This window comes from Neofelis nebulosa, chromosome 1, assembly GCF_028018385.1.
Source record: "Neofelis nebulosa isolate mNeoNeb1 chromosome 1, mNeoNeb1.pri, whole genome shotgun sequence".
Taxonomy (NCBI): domain Eukaryota; kingdom Metazoa; phylum Chordata; class Mammalia; order Carnivora; family Felidae; genus Neofelis; species Neofelis nebulosa.
In genome coordinates, this window is record NC_080782.1 from 11,929,422 (window position 1) to 11,947,138 (window position 17,717).

The window sequence follows — 17,717 nt, forward strand, 5'->3', positions numbered from 1 at the left end:
TACTAAAACACTGCACTTCCTCTCCTTAGGTGAAGAAGCCCCACTCCTTATAATATTTTCGTATATTGTACAAACACCTCAGGGCTGTGTGAGCTGCAGCCGCTTACACGGGACTCACGGGTTCCCTCCTCCAGGTCGCTCCCTGGCATCCACACCAGCCGCCATGTTCGTGCACCCTGGTCCTTCTTCGGTTTGAGTCACTTGACCAAAACCTGTGCCAGTTAGGTAGGGGGAAACCAGGAGTTTAAGTTTGTAGTCTAGGTTTGCACGGAAAAGGCGTACTGAGCCCTCACATGTTTTTTTCTGATAAGTTGATCGTATCCCTTTTCTGGGTTGGAGGCAGGGCTAAATCTCAAGGATGAGGGCATTAGGCTAAGGAAGTGTGTTGTGTGTGTGTAGGAGTGAGGAGAGCCACAATCTGTAGTGGGTCCCGTGGAAGCCCTGGGCAGCTGCTATGGAGTGGCCTCATGCTCAGGAGAAGGCCCTGGCTTAGGGGGTCTCAAATCAAGGGCCCCAAAAGGCCTGGAAGTAACCCCGAGACTACAGTGGGTTGGTTAGAGTCTGTGACAGATGAGAGCGGTGTGCCCCATGGAGGGCGCGGCAGCCAGACCCCACCTCAGTGACCGCAGGCCCTCTGAGTCCGCACGAACACCAGCGCCACCCAGTGGGAAAGGGGCAGATGCTCTAAGAGGCCCTTCCTGGAAGAAGAAATGTGAGTGTGTTCCTACAGAAATGTGCACGGCTGTGAGAAATCACGACTGGAACTGGTGTTTAGGGACACAGGGACGCTCATACACATAAGGGGGTGTTAGTTGATGGTTTGTTTTGGAGGGTGCTTTGGCAATATCTGTCAAAACTCAAAATGTACACGCCCCTTGATCCAAAGTCTCCTCTTTTTGAAATTATCCTAAAAGCTACCATGAGTCCATAAGGACTGTTGGAAGATAATGTCTTTCTCAGCAGTGTTTGTAAGAGTGAAAAATGGGAAATAATCCAAATGGTTTATTGGTAAGGCAATGATTATGTTACATATATGATTGTCCATCTTTTTTTTTTTTTTTTTTTTGAGAGAGAGAGAGTGGGGGAAGAGTAGAGAGAGAAAGAGGGAGAGGGAGAATCCCAAGCATGCTCCATGCTATCAGTACAGAGCCCAATGCAGGGCTCGATCCCATGAACCGTGAGATCATGATCTGAGCCAAAATCAAGAGTCGAACACTTAACCAACAGAGCCACTCAGGCACCCCATGTGATGGTCTATATGTATACTAAAATATTATGCATTCTTTAAAAAGAGTAATGTAGATCTATGTGTAGTTAAATGAAAAGATGTCTAATGTGTATGAAGAGAAAAAACAAACTAAAATCATGCGTAATATTCATTTTTCTAGGAAGAGTTTATAAATACGTTAAAAGAAATTATGTGTCGCATAGACAAAGTTCTAGTTTTTCCTGAATTTAAGGACTTACTAAAATTATTTACATCTGTCAGAATTTTTCACAGTTGAGAAATCACTGAATTAATAAAAATCTAAATTGTAGATGTAAAGGCAGTATAATAGCTTTACATTTTTTTACATTTTTTTATTGACTTGTTTTATTTATTAGCTTTACATTTTTAAACAACTCACACAAAGTTTTACTAAATATCTAGGCAGGAGTAAATGTAGAGTGAACAGCTAATTAATTGTTCTAAACAGATGAGTACCTGTTTTTGAAAATGTTCTTTTAAACTGAGAACTTTCCTCCTGAGATCAGGAACACGACAGGGATGTCCATCTCACCGCTGTTGTTTAGCATAGTGTTGGAAGTCCTAGCATCAGCAATCAAACAACAAAACGAAATAAAAGGCATCGAAATTGTCAAAGAAGTAGTCAGACTTTTACTTTTTGCAGATGACATGGTACTCTACCTGGAAAACCCAAAAGACTCCACTAAAATCTGCTAAAACTGATAACATGAATTCAACAAAGTCGCAGGATACAAAGTCAATGTACAGAAATCAGTTGCATTTCTATACACCGATAATGAAGCAACAGAAAGAGAAATCAAGAAATCAATCCCATTTACAATTGCACCAAGAACCATAAAATACCTACGAATAAACCTAACCAAAGATATAAAAGATCTGTATGCTGAAAACTATAGAAAGCTTATGAAGGAAACTGAAGAAGACACAAAGAAATGGGCAGACATTCCGTGCTCATGAATTGGAAGAATAAATATTGTTAAAACGTCAATACTACCCAAAGCAATCTACACATTCAATGTAATCCCAATCAAAATTGTACCAGCATTCTTCTCAGAGCTAGAACAAACAATCCTAAAACGTGTATGGAACCACAAAGACCCCCAGTGGGCAAAGTAATGTTGAAAAAGAAAACCAAAGCAGTAGGCATCACAATCCCAGACTTTAGCCTCTACCACAAAGTTGTAATCATCAAGACAATATGGTATTGGCACAAAACAGACACATAGACCAGTGGAATAGAATAGAGAACCCAGAATTGGACCCACAAATGTATGGCCAACTAATCTTTGACAAAGCAGGAAAGAGTATCCAATGGAAAAAAAAGACAGTCTCTTTAACAAATGGTGCTGGGAGAACTGGACAGCAACATGCAGAAGAATGAAAATAGACCACTTTCTTACATCATACACAAAAACAAACTCAAGATGGATGAAAGACCTAAATGTGAGACAGGAAACCATCAAAACCCTAGAGGAGAAAACAGGCAACAACCTCTTTGACCTCAGCCACAGCAATTTCTTGCTTGACACGTCTCCAAAGGCAAGGGAATTAAAAGCAAAAATGAACTATTGAGACCTCATCAAGATAAAAAGCTTCTGCACTGCAAAGGAAACAATCAACAAAACTAAAAGGCAACCAATGGAATGGAAAAGACATTTGCAAATGACATATCAGATAAAGGGTTAGTATCCAAAATCTATAAAGAAGTTACCAAACTCAACACCCAAAAAACGAATAACCTAGTGAAGAAATGAGCAGAAGACATGAATAGACACTTTTCCAAAGAAGACATCTTTGGATAGATGGCCAACAGACACATGAAAAGATGCTCAACGTCATTCATCATCAGGGAAATACAAATCAAAGCCACACTGAGATATCACCTCACACTAGTCAGAGTGGCTAAAGTGAACAACTCAGGAAACAACAGATGCTGGCAAGGATGTGGAGAAACGGGAACCCTCTTGCACTGTTGGTGGGAGTGCAAACTGGTGCCGCTGCTCTGGAAAACAGTGTGGAGGTTCCTCAAAAAATTAAAAATAGAACAACTTACGACCCAGCAATAGCACTGCTAGGAATTTATCCGAAGGATACAGAGTGCTGATTCATAGGGGCACATGTATCTCAATGTTTACAGCAGCGCTTTCGACAATAGCCAAACTATGGAAAGAGCCTAAATATCCATCCACTGATAATGGATAAAGAAGATATGGTTTATATATACAATGGAATGCTACTTGGCAATGAGAAAGAATGAAATCTTGCCATTTGCAGCAATGTGGATGGAACTGGAGGGTATTACGCTGAGTGAAATAAGTCAGAGAAGGACAGATATCATATGTTTTCACTCATATGTGGAATTTGAGAAACTTAACAGAAGGCCATGGGGGAGGGGAAGGGGAAAAAATGGTTACAAACGGAGAGGGAGGGAGGCAAAGCATAAGAGACTCTTAACTACAGAGAACAAACTGAGGGTTGATGGGAGGGGGGGTGGGGGAGAGGGGCAAATGGGTGATGGGCATTGAGGAGGGCACTTGTTCGGATGAGCACTGGGTGTTGACGATAAACGAGGAATCATGGGAATCTACCCCCCAAAAAGAGCACACTGTACACACTGCATGTTAGCCAATTTGACAATAAATTATATTAAAAAATAATAACTAACATAAAAAAGAAGAAAATGCCCTTTTAAGTAATTGCAAATATGTCTAGGTTCAATTCACTGGTAACTTTATTTCTTTATTTGCTAGTAAATTCTTGTGAGAGTTTAAATGTACATCAACTATCGGTATGGTCAAAAGTGCTAACATTTGGGCACCTGGCTGGCTCAGTCGGTGGGGCAGGCGACTCTTGATCTCAGGGCCAGGAGTTCAGGCCCCACATTGGGTGTGGAGCCTACTTTAAAAAAAAAATGCTAAAACTGTAGATTCTGAATTGCTGAGGCTTTTACTACCGTTAATCACTGGAATTTTACTAAACCTTGTGCCAGGGAGGGAAAGATTTCACAATGAACCCCAGGAGGTTTGGCCACTGTTCAGAAGTTCTCTTCCTCATTTGTACTTCGGCGTCTTACATGCTCAAGCGTCATATAATTGGGAATGTGCTGCACATAGTAAGATATTGCAAGTATGCGGTTGGAGCTCTTGAGGCCCGTTCATGCTCTCTGGCCAAATCAGGAATTGCAGTGTGGACCACACACAGCACATCTGTCTCCACCTCACAGCTCTGCTGAGGTGTCCACTCCCTGGAAATGATGTCTGTGTGCCCGCGGTTTGGACCACTCATTGTGTGTGTTAAGGTGATGCCATCTGTCATCGCTCCTAATGCTTTAAGAATATCCAAGTGGCTCTAAAATTAAAAAAAAAAAAAAAAAAAAAAAAGGCGGGGCACCTGGGTCACTCTGTCAATTGAATGTCCAACTCTTGATTTCAGCTCAGGTCATGATCCCGAGGTTGTGGGATTGAGTCCCACGTTGGGCTCTGCGCTGCGCGTGGAGCCTGCTGGAGATTCTCTCTCTCTCCCCCTGCCCCCTCCTCCAATTGTGCTCTCTCTCTACTTAAAAAACAAACAAAACAAACCCAAGTGGGCAGAGGTACATGGTGGCCGCATCACTGGAGGACTCTGGTGTGGAGCAGGATCCCTGCTGGAACCATTCTTGGATTCAGCAGATATGCAACACAGGGTGCATTCTTAATTAATTTCGTTCCATCTTTCTCCGGGGAGATCGGCATTTTCCCCCAGTGTTGCAGTCAAGACAATTGGGAGTAGAGAAGTGAGCTTTCTCACAGTCACACAGCCAGGGTAGTCGAGACACGGGTTTTGAACAGGTCTGAGGGATTCCGAAGCCTATACTCAATGATCATTCCTCGTGAATTGTGTGGGACAAAGACATTCTTACATATGACATTGATTAGAGGAGAACTGGGTGTTTCTTTAACTTTCAGATTGAATTTTTGAATTGCCTTAAAAACTGTTTATGTAATCAATGACAGACACTTGGCAGGTACAATGAGCGGTATATTTCCCTCCCTTAAAGCAGACTTGGGTAATTGTGACGTGTCTTTTTTCTATTATTAAATTTTTGCAGGAAGTGACCAGGTTCACTCCTGGACGCTGGTCACCAGCCAAGCCTTGGATACTGCGTGGAAGATAGCCAGGGGCTCAGTGACGCTGGCGGTAGCATTCCTGGTGGCTGCCCTCTGCTACGTGAGGAGGATGCACTCCTATTTAGGGCGCCGGCTGAAATGGTAGGTGGTTGTATTATCCTCCGGTTTCACCAGTAGACCCTTGCTTTCCAGAGTAGATTTTTGATATTATTTTCCCTTTCCCTTTCAGGTGGATTGGATATCTGCAGAGAAAGTTCAAAAGTAAGTATTTTCATGTTTTCTTATTTCTAAGGTGCGGGGAGGGATCAAGAAGGGCGAGGAAAAGGGAAAATTCACTACCTTTCCCATCTGATTTGGTCCAGGGAACCTCAGCGTGGAGGCGGAGGTCGATCTCCTCAGTTACTCTGCGAGAGAATGGAAGGGAGAGACGCCGCGTGCCAAGCTGATGCGGAAGGTGCGTCAGTTTATACAGGTCACTGACGATGGGGAATTTGTGTGTAAAAATCAGGGCACTAACATTCCGCCCTGCTTTACTGAGGGCGTGGACGATGGCGTACCGTAGGCTGTCACTACAGGAAACTCGAGGGTGGCACTCTTCAGCTCTGCCCGCCAAGCCTACGGGCTCTCTGGACAAGCAGGGGGGACTTCTGTCTTTGCAGGGATTAGGCACCTGGATGTAAAATTCTGAGGAGTTTTAGAATTTTCCATTGGACCGACCTTGGTAACTTTTCCCAGCGGTGCTATCCAACCTTGTCAGCAACGAGAAATTTTTATTTTAAGGGGCGCCTGGGTGGCTCAGTCGGTTAAGCGTCCGACTTCGGCTCAGGTCATGATCTCGTGGTTTGTGAGTTCGAGCCCCGCGTCGGGCTCTGTGCTGACAGCTCAGAGCCTGGAGCCTGCTTCCGATTCTGTGTGTCCCCTTCTCTCTGCCCATCCCCTGCTTGTGCTCTGTCTCTGTTTCTCAATAATAAATAAACATTTTTTAAAAATTTAAAAAAAAGAAATTTTTGTTTCAAGTCCTTTTTAGCACGGTCTTAAATGTATATAGTATTTTCTTTTCCCTGTGGTCACGTTATAGCCATCATCACCCCTAAATGGCATTCCCTTGCTCCTGGGCTTCCAGGAAGGTGTCAGTTGAAAAAGCATGACACAGACTCAATACACACAAATGTCCTTTTATTTTTTTTATTTTTATTTAAAGAATTTTTAATGTTTATTTATTTTTAGGGGGGGGGGGAGATACAGAATCCGAAGGAGACTTCAGGCTCCAGGCTGTCAGCACAGAGCCCAACGTGGGGCTTAAACCCACGAACCACGAGATCACGATCTGAGCCAAAGTTGGATGCTTAACCTAGCGAACCGCCAGGTGCCCCACAAATGTCCCTTTAAAATGGCATGTCCTCATGGGGTACCCGGGTGGCTCAGTCGGTTAAGCCTCTGACTTTTGATGTCGGCTCAGGTCATGGTCTTCTCGTTCATAGATTCGAGCCCCGCATTGGGCTATGTGCTGGTAGTGTGGAGCCTGCTTGGGATTCTCTCTTTCCCTCTCTCTCTGTCCCTCCCCTGCTCACCTCCCCTGCTCTCAGAATAAAATAGTGACATGTGGTCGCATTCATAATTTATAATTGTTATTGTCTCTGTTGCCCCCTTTCTTTGGGGGTAATGCCTCGCTGACGATACAGTGAATTCACTCTCTCTATTCCCTTATCCAGAGGGTTTGAAAACGAACTTTCTGTTTTTGTGTGGACAGGCTTACGAGGAGCTGTTTTGGAGGCATCACATCAAATGTGTCCGACAAGTAAAGAGAGACAACTATGACGCACTGAGGTCAGTGTTGTTTCAGATATTCAGCCAGGGCCTCTCCTTTCCGTCGTGGATGAAAGAAAAAGACATTGTGAAGGTATGTCCGCTGGAAACGGGGCGGGGGGGAGGGGGCGGGGAACGGTGCGTTGACAAGAACTGTAGCGCAGATGGCTGGGTCTTCAGTGGGCGGCTTTGTGCGTCCCGAGGTTGAAGGAGCCTTCGAAGGCCCTGTGGCCCCCTCCATCTCAGAAAGGCCGCCATGCTCAGTTGTGTTTGCTTTGGATGCCACCATCTTTGCTCGAGAAGGGCATCCATTCTTCAGAAGCAAGGTCGTCTACTGAAACTCGCTTTTTTACTCTACGGTTATTTGAGGTCTAACAAACGCACAGAGCGCTCCAGAGATTCTCCACTGTTCCTTTGTAGTCAGCCCTTCCTCACCCCTAGCCCAGGGCCATCGCTGGTTGGTCTTAAGACCCTATGGTTTTACCTTTTCCAGAATGTCATATCAATGGAACTATCCAGTGTGTAGCCTTTTGCATCTGACTTCTCTCGCTTAGCAAAATGCATTGCAATTCAGGGGTGCCTGGGTGCCTCAGTCAGTTAAGCGTCCGACTGCGGCTCAGGTCATGATCTCGTGGCTCACGAGTTCAAGCCTCGCGTCGGGCTCTGTGCTGACAGCTCTGAGCCTGGAGCCTGCTTTGGATTCTGTCTGTCTGTCTCTCTCTCTCTGTTCCTTCCCCTGCTTGTACTCTCTCTCTGTCTCTCAAAAATAAAACATTAAAAAACTTTTTTAAAAAATGCGTTTCAATTCATCCACATTCTGTGAATTTGTAGTTCATTCCTTGTTACTGTTGAGTGACATTCCTTGATGTAAGTATGACATAGTTTGTTTATCCGTTCTTCAGTTGAAGGACATCTGGATTATCTCTAGTTTTTGACAATCCCATACAAGATTTTGTATGGATGGAAGTTTTCGTTCCTTTTGGGCGAATGCCTGGGAGTGAGATTGTTGGCTCATGTGGTAGGTGTAGGTCCGAGTTCATAAGAACCTACCAAACTGATCTCCCGTGTGGTGCGGCCATTTTGCATTTCCACCAGTAGTGGGTAAGAGTTCCAGTTGTTCCCAGTTCTAACCAGGATTGTCAGATTTGGGGTTTTTTGTTTTTTGGGTTTTTTAGCCATTCTGATAGATGTGCGCTGGTGTCACTGTGCTTTTAGTTGGCATTCCGCTAGTCAGGAGGGATGAACATCTTTCCATGTGCTTATTGGCCATCCATTATTATCTTTTTAGAGAAGCGTCTGTTCAAATCTTTTGCCCCTTTTTATTTTATTACTGATTGGATTTTGAGATTTCTTTATATATCCTGAACACAAGTGCTTTATCAGATATGTGATTTGCAAATATTTTCTCCCAGTCTGTGCCTTGTTGGTTTTTTTTTTTTTCATTTTAATGGTATAAGGCAGTATATTCTTTATTTTATTTTATTTTATTTATTTATTTTTATTCTTTATTTTTTTTTTTTTACTTTTTAGGGAGAGAGAGAGAGAGAGAGCGAGCGTGAGTAGGGGCAAGGGGCAGAGAGGGAGAGAAAGAGAATATCGTAAGCAGGCTCTACACTCAGCATGGAGCCTGCTGCAGGGCTCGATCCCACAACCCTGGGATCGTGACCTGAACTGAAATTGAGAGTCGGACGCTCAACCAACTGAGCCACTGAGGTGCCCTGAGGCAGTACATTCTTTTTTTTTTTTTTTTTTTTAATTTTTTTTTAACGTTTATTTATTTTTGAGACAGAGAGAGACAGAGCATGAACGGGGGAGGGTCAGAGAGAGAGGGAGACACAGAATCTGAAACAGGCTCCAGGCTCTGAGCACTCAGCACAGAGCCTGACGCGGGGCTCGAACTCACGGACCGCGAGATCGTGACCTGAGCCGAAGTCAGACGCTCAACCGACTGAGCCACCCAGGCGCCCCGAGGCAGTACATTCTTGGTGAACAACCTCAATTTTTATTTTGAATGTAGGAAGTTCAACCTAGGATGTGCATTTAAGGGCAGAAGCACAAAGAAATAGGAGTATATAAAGTATATGCATATATATAGCTGCACATGGTCTGTTTCCTTCCCATTTCTTCCTTGAGATTTGCTTTTATTAGTTTCATTTTATCTAGGAAGCGCTCGTCAAGTGTGTGCAGTGTGCCAGCCCCGCGGCCAGCTGCCGAGGACAGAGAATACGGCCACACCCCGGGGCTCCCCAGGCTCAGCCGGTTATGGGCTATGGGCTCGATCCCTTCACTGGATCAGAGTCTTACAAATTCTGTGGTCTTACTTAGTCCCAGCCGGAGTCCTGTAAAATGGATATCTTGTCCTTGATTTATGGTAGAGGATGAGGCTCAGAGGGTAAATAATCTGCACTGGTTGAGCAGTCTCTTGGCTGGTGAGTGACAGAGTGAGGTTTGGACCGCCAAGTGCCTTATTCTACAATCCATATGCTCCGTGATATGCTACGGTATTCTAGCGTTGTTAGGGTAAAAATAATTTCCAAACGGATATACCTAGGCAGTTTGGGAAGTGTTTTATGCAGAAGGATGGTTTCATAGACAAAATCTTCAGGTAGGTTTTCATCAGCTGTGAAATTGTAAATTAAGAATATGATCCACGGGGCGCCTGGGTGGCTCAGTCGGTTAAGCGTCTGACTTCAGCTCAGGTGATGATTTCACAGTTTGTGGGTTCAAGTCCCGCATCAGGCTCTGTGCTGACAGCTTGGAGCCTGGATCCTGCTTTGGATTCTGTGTCTCCCTTTCTCTCTCTCTCTCTCTCTCTCTCTCTCTCTCTCTCTCTCCCCCTCTCCTTGTACTCTGTCTCCCTCTCTCTCTCAAAAATAAACACTAAAAAAAAAAAAAAAAAAAAAGAATACGAACCAGGGGCACCTGGGCGGCTCAGTCGGTTAAGCATCCAACTCTTGGATGTTGGCTCAGGTCGTGATCTGATCTCACAGTTGTGAGTTTGAGCCCCGTGTCGGGCTCCATGCTAGGTGTGGAGCCCACTTTAAGATTCTGTCTCTCCCTGTGGGGTGCCTGGGTGGCCCAGTGGGTCAAGTGTCCAACTCTTGGTTTTGGCTCAGGTCATGGTCTCGTGGTTCGTGGGATCAAGCCCCAAGTCGGGCTCCACGCTGAGCATGGAGCCTGCTTAAGATTCTCTCCCTCTGCCCCCTCCCCCACTCATGCTCTGTCTCTGCCTCTCACTCTCTCAAAAATAAATAAGGAAACATTAAAAAAGGAAAAGATTCTCTCCCTCTCTGCCCCTTTCTCCTGCTTGTGCTCTCTCTCTCTCTCAAAAAAAAAAAAGAGGGAAAGAATATGATCCAAATCACTTAGTCCACAGATCTAAAAGAAGAAACTCTATGTTTTTATTTAGTCTTTTTAAATGGAGATTCCTGAGTGAGATAAGATCGTGTGCCGTGACATATTCTAGGTTGTAATGTCGTAAACGTTGAGGTACTAATCACAGTTGGCATCTCCTTCCTTTTCAAGCTTCCCGAAAAACTGCTCTTTTCACAAGGTTGCAATTGGATCCAGCAATACAGTTTTGGTCCTGAGAAGTATACAGGTTCCAATGTGTTTGGAAAGTTACGTAAATGTGTGGAATTATTGAAAACGCAGGTGAGTGTCTGGGGGAAGAAAAGACGAGGAGTGAAAGCACACACCCGGGTGCAGTGAGTGACTCTTCTCTGTCAGGCCTCGAGGGGAGGACCTGTGGGCAGGAGCGCCTCTTCTAGGAGCTGACGATGGGCTTTCCTGTTCTTTCTCCTTCCAAGTAACCAACGAGAGCAGCGTTGTACATGATAATTAGGCCCCTTATGGGTTCAGGAGGCCTTTGTGGGCTGGCCAGGAAACCTTAACAGTCCCGTACCTTCGTTCTCCCCAGAGAGATGTGGTGCAAGGTCCAGACAGGGCATTCAGAAATGCACTTCTGGAATGTGCCCCATTAATAACTTGGGGACACCACAGATGCTGTCATTTGAACTAAAGACACAGATTTGGAATTGCTGAAATGAACCCTCCCCCGTAAATACCGTAAAATTTCTGTGCTGTGGTTTTTTGATGAGTAAAACCGATATGTGAATATTGTGTCCCTTGTACTGTTATTGTGAGGATTGAATAAGTTAATACATGTGGCTTTAAACCGTGCTTGGCACATGGTGAGTGGGAAAGAATACTAGTTATTACTGTTCGTCTCTGGAATATCTGCCGTGCGACCCAGCTATATTAAGCTGTCTTAGGAAACTGACTTGCTTGGTTTTTTACCTAATCGGTGGTGCTTTTTTGAAAGAAATATTTAAGCTAGTTTGTTATTATAAAAGTAATATATACTTGTGGTTAAAAAAATCCGGGTCAGGGGCGCCTGGTGGCTCAGTCGGTTGAACGTCCGACTTCAGCTCATGATCTCTTGGTTTGTGAGTTCGAGCCCTACGACAGCGCGGAGCCTGGAGCCTGCTTTGGATTCTGTGTCTCCCTCTCTCTCCGGCCTTCCCCCGCTCACGCTCTCTCTCACTCTCTCTCTCGGAAGTAAATAAACATTAAAATTTTTTTTAAAAAATCAGGGTCAAAAATGAAAAGTTAAAGGTCCCCTCTGTTAATCTTTGGTTTATTTTTATACGTACTTTAAAACCATGCCATGCTGTCGGTATTCACCCCTACCCTGTAAATCTCACTCTCACGTCTGTGTTTCCAGTGGACTGAATTTAGTGGAATTAAAGATTATCACAAGAGAGGAAGTATGTGCAACATCCTCTTTTCTGATGCGATTCTGGAATATAAACTTTACGAAGCTTTAAAGTTCATCATGCTCTATCAAGTCACTGAAGTTTATGAGCAAATGAAGACTAAGAAAGTCATTCCCAGTCTTTTTCGGCTCCTGTTTTCCCGGGAAACATCCTCTGACCCTTTGAGCTTCATGATGAACCACCTGAATTCTGTGGGCGACACATGTGGACTGGAGCAGGTAATTGGGGCAGAAGAATGTGTTCAGGACCCTATGGCAGTGCCTAAACACACAGGTGTGTGGAGTTTACTTTCAGCGGTGATAAACCCACCTGCGGCGAAGTAGTGGCTTGATGTTGTTGCCCCTGAAAGGAGGAAAAGAAGAGTAAAAACCTCACTGCTCCGTGCAGTTTGCCGTGTGTCTGTCAAGCCCCGTGGTCACTGAGCAGTGCTGGAGGCCCTTCTGAGCTTTCACTCTGCTTCTCAGATGGTGGCAGTTCTCCCACAGCAGAGTTTAACCGAGAGAAAGTCCAGCCGGAGAAGGAGATAATGTTTGGGAAAGCATTTGGTTCCTTAGTGCAGATAAATAGACACTATTGAAAAATTCTAGGGGCGCCCGGCTGGCTCAGTTGGAAGAGCATACGACTCTTGATCTCCGGGTCGTGAGTTCAAGTCCCATGTTGGGTGTAGAGATGATTAAAACTAATAAATAAACTTTAAGTTAAAAAAAAAAAAGAAATTATTGAAAACTTTAAAATCCAGATAAGACTTTTTCATTCCCATAGAAAAGGGGTTTTCTTTCGTTTTGCTTTGCTCTCTTAGGCGGTGTGCAAAATTGCCTGCCATTTTCTTACAAAAATTTATCTAAAACTAGTTGGAAAACAGTGTGATATTAACCGTGAGCATCCTTTACTTTTTATTAGTTTTGTTTTGTTTTGTTTTGTTTTGTTTTACCCCTGTAACTTCATGCTAGTCTACAGAGATGTTCCTCTGCTTGTCCCCTGCCTTCCGCATCGTGGGCATTTGTTCCTGACGCTGGCCTTTCGGTGGTTCATGTGTGGGTCTGTAAACAAGGGCACTGCTTCCTAAGCTTCAGGAGAACACGCTCCCTCCCCTGGTGGGGGCGGGAAATTGGAAATGTGTGTTTGTGACCTCTCTCTCGTCTCTTCTCCAGATCGATATGTTTATTCTTGGACACTCCCTTGAGATAAAGATAAAAGTGTTCAGACTGTTCAAGTTTAACTCCAGAGACTTTGAGGTCTGCTACCCAGACTTGCCGTTCAGGGAGTGGCCCGAGATCTCCCTGCTGACGGAGAATGACCGCCACTACCACATTCCTGTCTTTTAAGTCTGGCGTGGGCTGGGCACCGGCCCTCGCCGTTCACAGCGGTCACACGTTCAAGCAAAGTCCAGTTGGAGAACCAAAGCTGGTGTTGCGACCATTGAAAGGGGCGGGACCTTCTTCCCCGGAGCTGCAGGTGCCCTGGACACAGAGGTGCACGGATGGCATGCTTTTGTTTTCCAGTGGCTTCCTCCAAACCGGCCTATTTGTGTTTGGTGGTTTGACCTTGTTCACGCGGGCTCTAGTCATTTCACATGCCACAGGCCTTTAAGGGCACCGGGAAAGGAAATCTGGGCAGTACAACAGGAAAAAAAGCGAGAGGAGAAGGGGAAAGGACTAACCAGGAACGAATTTGTCTGTAACCTGGATGTTCTCATTAGGAACCTTGTCTTTGACTGATTTGAGATCTTTATAAACGTGGCCTTATTTTAGAAGCATTACTTTCCCAGGAATCTTTATGGTGTATTGATTTTCTAGAACCACTTAATTAACTGTAAAACTATGTGTATGGGGTATGTGTACACACACACACACACACACACACACACGCATACACACGCATACACATGTATATACATTGTATAGTTTTATATATACATATATGAACACACACACACAAATCATCACTACTTTGTAATTTGTACAATTTGTTTTATATCACTTTACACTTTTTTGTTACTGTTGCATCTGGCCAGTTGAATATGTTTTATGATAAAAAAGATTGGGGCGCCTGGGTGGCGCAGTCGGTTAAGCGTCCGACTTCAGCCAGGTCACGATCTCGCGGTCCGTGAGTTCGAGCCCCGCGTCAGGCTCTGGGCTGATGGCTCGGAGCCTGGAGCCTGTTTCCGATTCTGTGTCTCCCTCTCTCTCTGCCCCTCCCCCGTTCATGCTCTGTCTCTCTCTGTCCCAAAAATAAAATAAAAAAAAAAAAAAAAAAAAAAAAAGATTAATTCTGTAGATTAAGGTAACTGAATGACAACTATTGAACTATTACAAAATACTAAACTGTGGTGTATCTAATGTGTATTTAACGTGTGGTAGGTAAAATAATGCCACCCCCCGATCACCATGCCTGTGTCCAAATCCCCGGGACCTGGGAATACGTTGGGTTAGATGGCAAAGAAGAAGAAGAAGATTGCAGGTGGGATGAAGGTACTAATCTGACCTGGGAGGTTGTTCTGGGTTCTCCAGGTGGGCCCAGTGTAATCCCAGCGTCCTTAAGAGGGGAGGAGAGGAATTGGGAGAGGGTCAGGATCAGAGGAAAATGTAAAATAACGGAACAGAGAGAGAGAGAGACGCATTATTTCTGGCTCTGAAGATGGAGGAAGGAGCCATGACCCATGGAATATGGATGGTCTCTGAAGGTGAAAAGGGAAGAGAACAGAGTCTTCCCCAAGGCCCCCAGAAACGAACGTGGCCCTGCCCACACCTTGATTTTAGCCCAGTGGGACGGAACCCGTGTCGGATCTCTAACCTGCAGAACTGTAAGATAATACGCTTGTGTTGTTTAAGTCACTAAGTTTATGGTAATGTGTTAGGTTAGAGCAGCAACTGACAACTAATACGCTCGAGCTAACGAATTTTTGGTCATCTTTATTTTGGAAATACTTTTCTAGTTTATTTTGGTCATCTTAATTTTGAAGGTACTTTTGCTAGGCTGTTTTTGAACTTCAATAAATACAAAATAGCTTTTAAAATCTTGCCTAATGGTCTGCTACTTCAAAGTTACAAATCCTTTCTAAGAGCGACTTAATGTTTTTGATGCTAATGTTTTCTCCCATGTTCATACTGCTGTGCTAGTAGAAATAAAATTAATTGCTGTGGCAGATGAAAACAACATCCAGATCTTTTGTACTGGGGATAATCACTCGTGTGTACTACTCAAGCCAGACGTCTAATGCACACTGTGCTGTGCCTGCTCTCAGTTAGTTTCCTGGTAGAAGAGTTGGAAAGCAATTAGCTCAGACCAAGGGGCTTTGTGTCACCCTGATAGCCACACGAAACAAGAGTCCTTCTTTTTGTTTTCAACGGGAGTTCTTCATTGATCTTTCTAGCACGTTCCTGCTTGGAAGTGTCTATGGTTTTGCATAACTCCTGTCATTTAACTGACCCCATTGAAAGTTCTTCCCATGATACATTACTGTGACCATGAGAAAATGGACCCTACCCTTTGTGTTCGTAGGCAGCTACAGTGACAGCCTATAGCCAGTCACTGTGACTGATACTCATGGCACGTCTGTTCTAGACTTTGGTTCCAGTTGAGCTGTCCAGGCACCTACCCGGCGTTTGTACCTTACCACTCACCTGGCATCTCCTTACTCAGTGTTATGATTTCCACACCAGTCCAGGATTGAAAGGAAGAACTTTTTCCCAGGGATTAGCAGCCCAAAGCTCTGTGACATACTAATCAATTATGTTTATCCTTAACCTTGTGTTGGGGGGCAGGGCAGGATGGGGCAAGACCAAATTGTGGAAAAGGGGCATCCCAGTACAAAGAAAGTAAAAAGTAAAGACCTTTAAATAGTTGCCACGTTTGCAGAAGGCACTGAGTCAAGAATTTGAGAGGAGGTATTGGGTGTTTCCAGTTTTGTTTTATTTTTAATTCAGTTGTGTAATGGATAACACATGAATTAGAGGGAACTGCATATAAATTACCACCACTTTTAAATGCCAACAAGAACCTGGAGGTGAATTTCCTATATGATGCCAACATTTAATGTCTTTCTAACCTCACATGTTTTAATGATAAGATTATAGCAAAAATGCAAACATACGCCCTTGTCCCTTTCTGACTTAAGAATATGTTTCTCTTAAATTTTGGCCATACGTGTCCATACTGAGGGGTCATATGCATAGTAGTACAAGACTGACTTTCTTATTGTGGCAAGATGTACTTTCTTATTGTGGCAAAATTTACCATTTTAACCATCTTTAAAAAAATTTTTTTTAACGTTTATTCATTTTTAAGAGACAGAGAGCAAGCAGGGGGCGGGCAGAGAGAGAGGGAGACACAGAATCCGAAGCAGGCTCCAGGCTCCGAGCTGTCAGCACAGAGCCCAACGCGGGACTTGAGCTCAAGAGCCCCAAGATCATGACCTGAGCCAAAGTCAAGATGCTTAACTGACTGAGCCACCCAGGTGCCCCTTAACCACCTTCAAATGTACACTTCAGTGGCATTAAGGACATCACACTGTTGTGCAACCGTCACCACCATCCGTCCCCAGAACACTTTTTATCATCACGATGGACTTTCTGATAGAGGGGCAGGTTTCATTCCCCCACCTGGTACTTGGACTTCTTTGACTTTCCACATTCTTTATATCATGGCCTTCTAATCTCAGTATTTTCTCCAGACTTCCATGCAGAAGTCCAATGCAAGGGAGGTTTGGGTGACCAAATGGATCAGGCAAATCCTGTTCTACTTCATCTCCAAAGTGAAGAAATAATAACAGGGGGCTTCTGGTTTCATCCTAGGAACACACACCATTTAAAAGGTCCCCAAAGAAATGTATCAGTTGTGTATAATTCAGGCCACCGTGACGACTTGAGTTTCTTGAACGTGGGCCATCACAGTCTTGAACCAAAGTCCTTTCCGCCCATGGAGGAAGCCGTAGGGCCTTCTCTATGTATGGGAAAGAGACCCAGACAAGCCAGTGTAGAATCTGCCTGGCCTCCAGGAGAGAAGAAGAGCCCGAATCAGGGGACATTTACGTTAATTTTCCAAGGACTTGCCTGCTCAAATGAATTTTGCATGAAAATAATTGTTATTCTAGATCGGATGATTTTCTCATATTTTAGTGAGATCAAAGAAAGACCATTTTATTTCTGTCGAAGCTAATCTTGTGGAGGAAAAAAATGCTAAGTTCTGAGTACCACATTAAAGAAGGTAAAGTTTTAGACTGACAGCTAACCTCATATGTGGAAACCTATACAAATGTGAATAAAGAAATGACTAATTCAGAATTAGTGTTAGTTTTCACTTAAATAGCAAGTTCCTAAGGGGGTACGGTTGCTTTTACAGGAATGTGCTTCCACTGCTTAAGACTGGTTACTGTGTAAAATGTAAAACTAACAACATGTATTTTTACGGGTCTAAAACATTAACAGTCTATTGGGTTACCTGTCATTAGGTTGACTATTGTTTACCTCAGTACTGACCATATTTATGTACACTTTTCTCTATAGAGAAAAGTCCTGTTTTCATCATAATGACTGTCTTACAGTCAGACACAAAATTAAGTGGGTCCAAATTGTACAATCACTTTTATGTCACTTGTTCAAAATGGTTGGGTCTTCTGTTAATTCATTTTAGTTTTAATCCCGTCCTATCCTGTAGGGCGAGAAAACGAAAGCATATCTGGATTCTGTTTGGGTTTAATATCAACAGGGTTTGTAAGTAATGGAAAACCACTCACTCCCGTATCCAACATCCCCTAGGCCAAAGTGCTCTGTAGAACAG

General features: G+C 44.0%; 1 protein-coding gene across 2 annotated transcripts in view; it reads left to right on the forward strand.

Moving 5' to 3' along the window:
• The window catches only part of OTULINL (OTU deubiquitinase with linear linkage specificity like), a 34,536-nt gene extending 20,676 nt beyond the window's left edge, over window positions 1-13,860 (forward strand). For both annotated transcript variants that reach the window (XM_058715981.1, XM_058715972.1), the window contains exons 2-8: window positions 5,337-5,496; window positions 5,585-5,616; window positions 5,718-5,809; window positions 7,106-7,255; window positions 10,687-10,815; window positions 11,888-12,157; window positions 13,091-13,860. In XM_058715981.1, coding sequence (XP_058571964.1) covers window positions 5,337-5,496; window positions 5,585-5,616; window positions 5,718-5,809; window positions 7,106-7,255; window positions 10,687-10,815; window positions 11,888-12,157; window positions 13,091-13,264 — 1,007 coding nt within the window. In that variant the 3' untranslated portion in view covers window positions 13,265-13,860. The remainder of the gene's footprint in view (window positions 1-5,336; window positions 5,497-5,584; window positions 5,617-5,717; window positions 5,810-7,105; window positions 7,256-10,686; window positions 10,816-11,887; window positions 12,158-13,090) is intronic.
• Window positions 13,861-17,717: the final 3,857 nt, after the last annotated feature.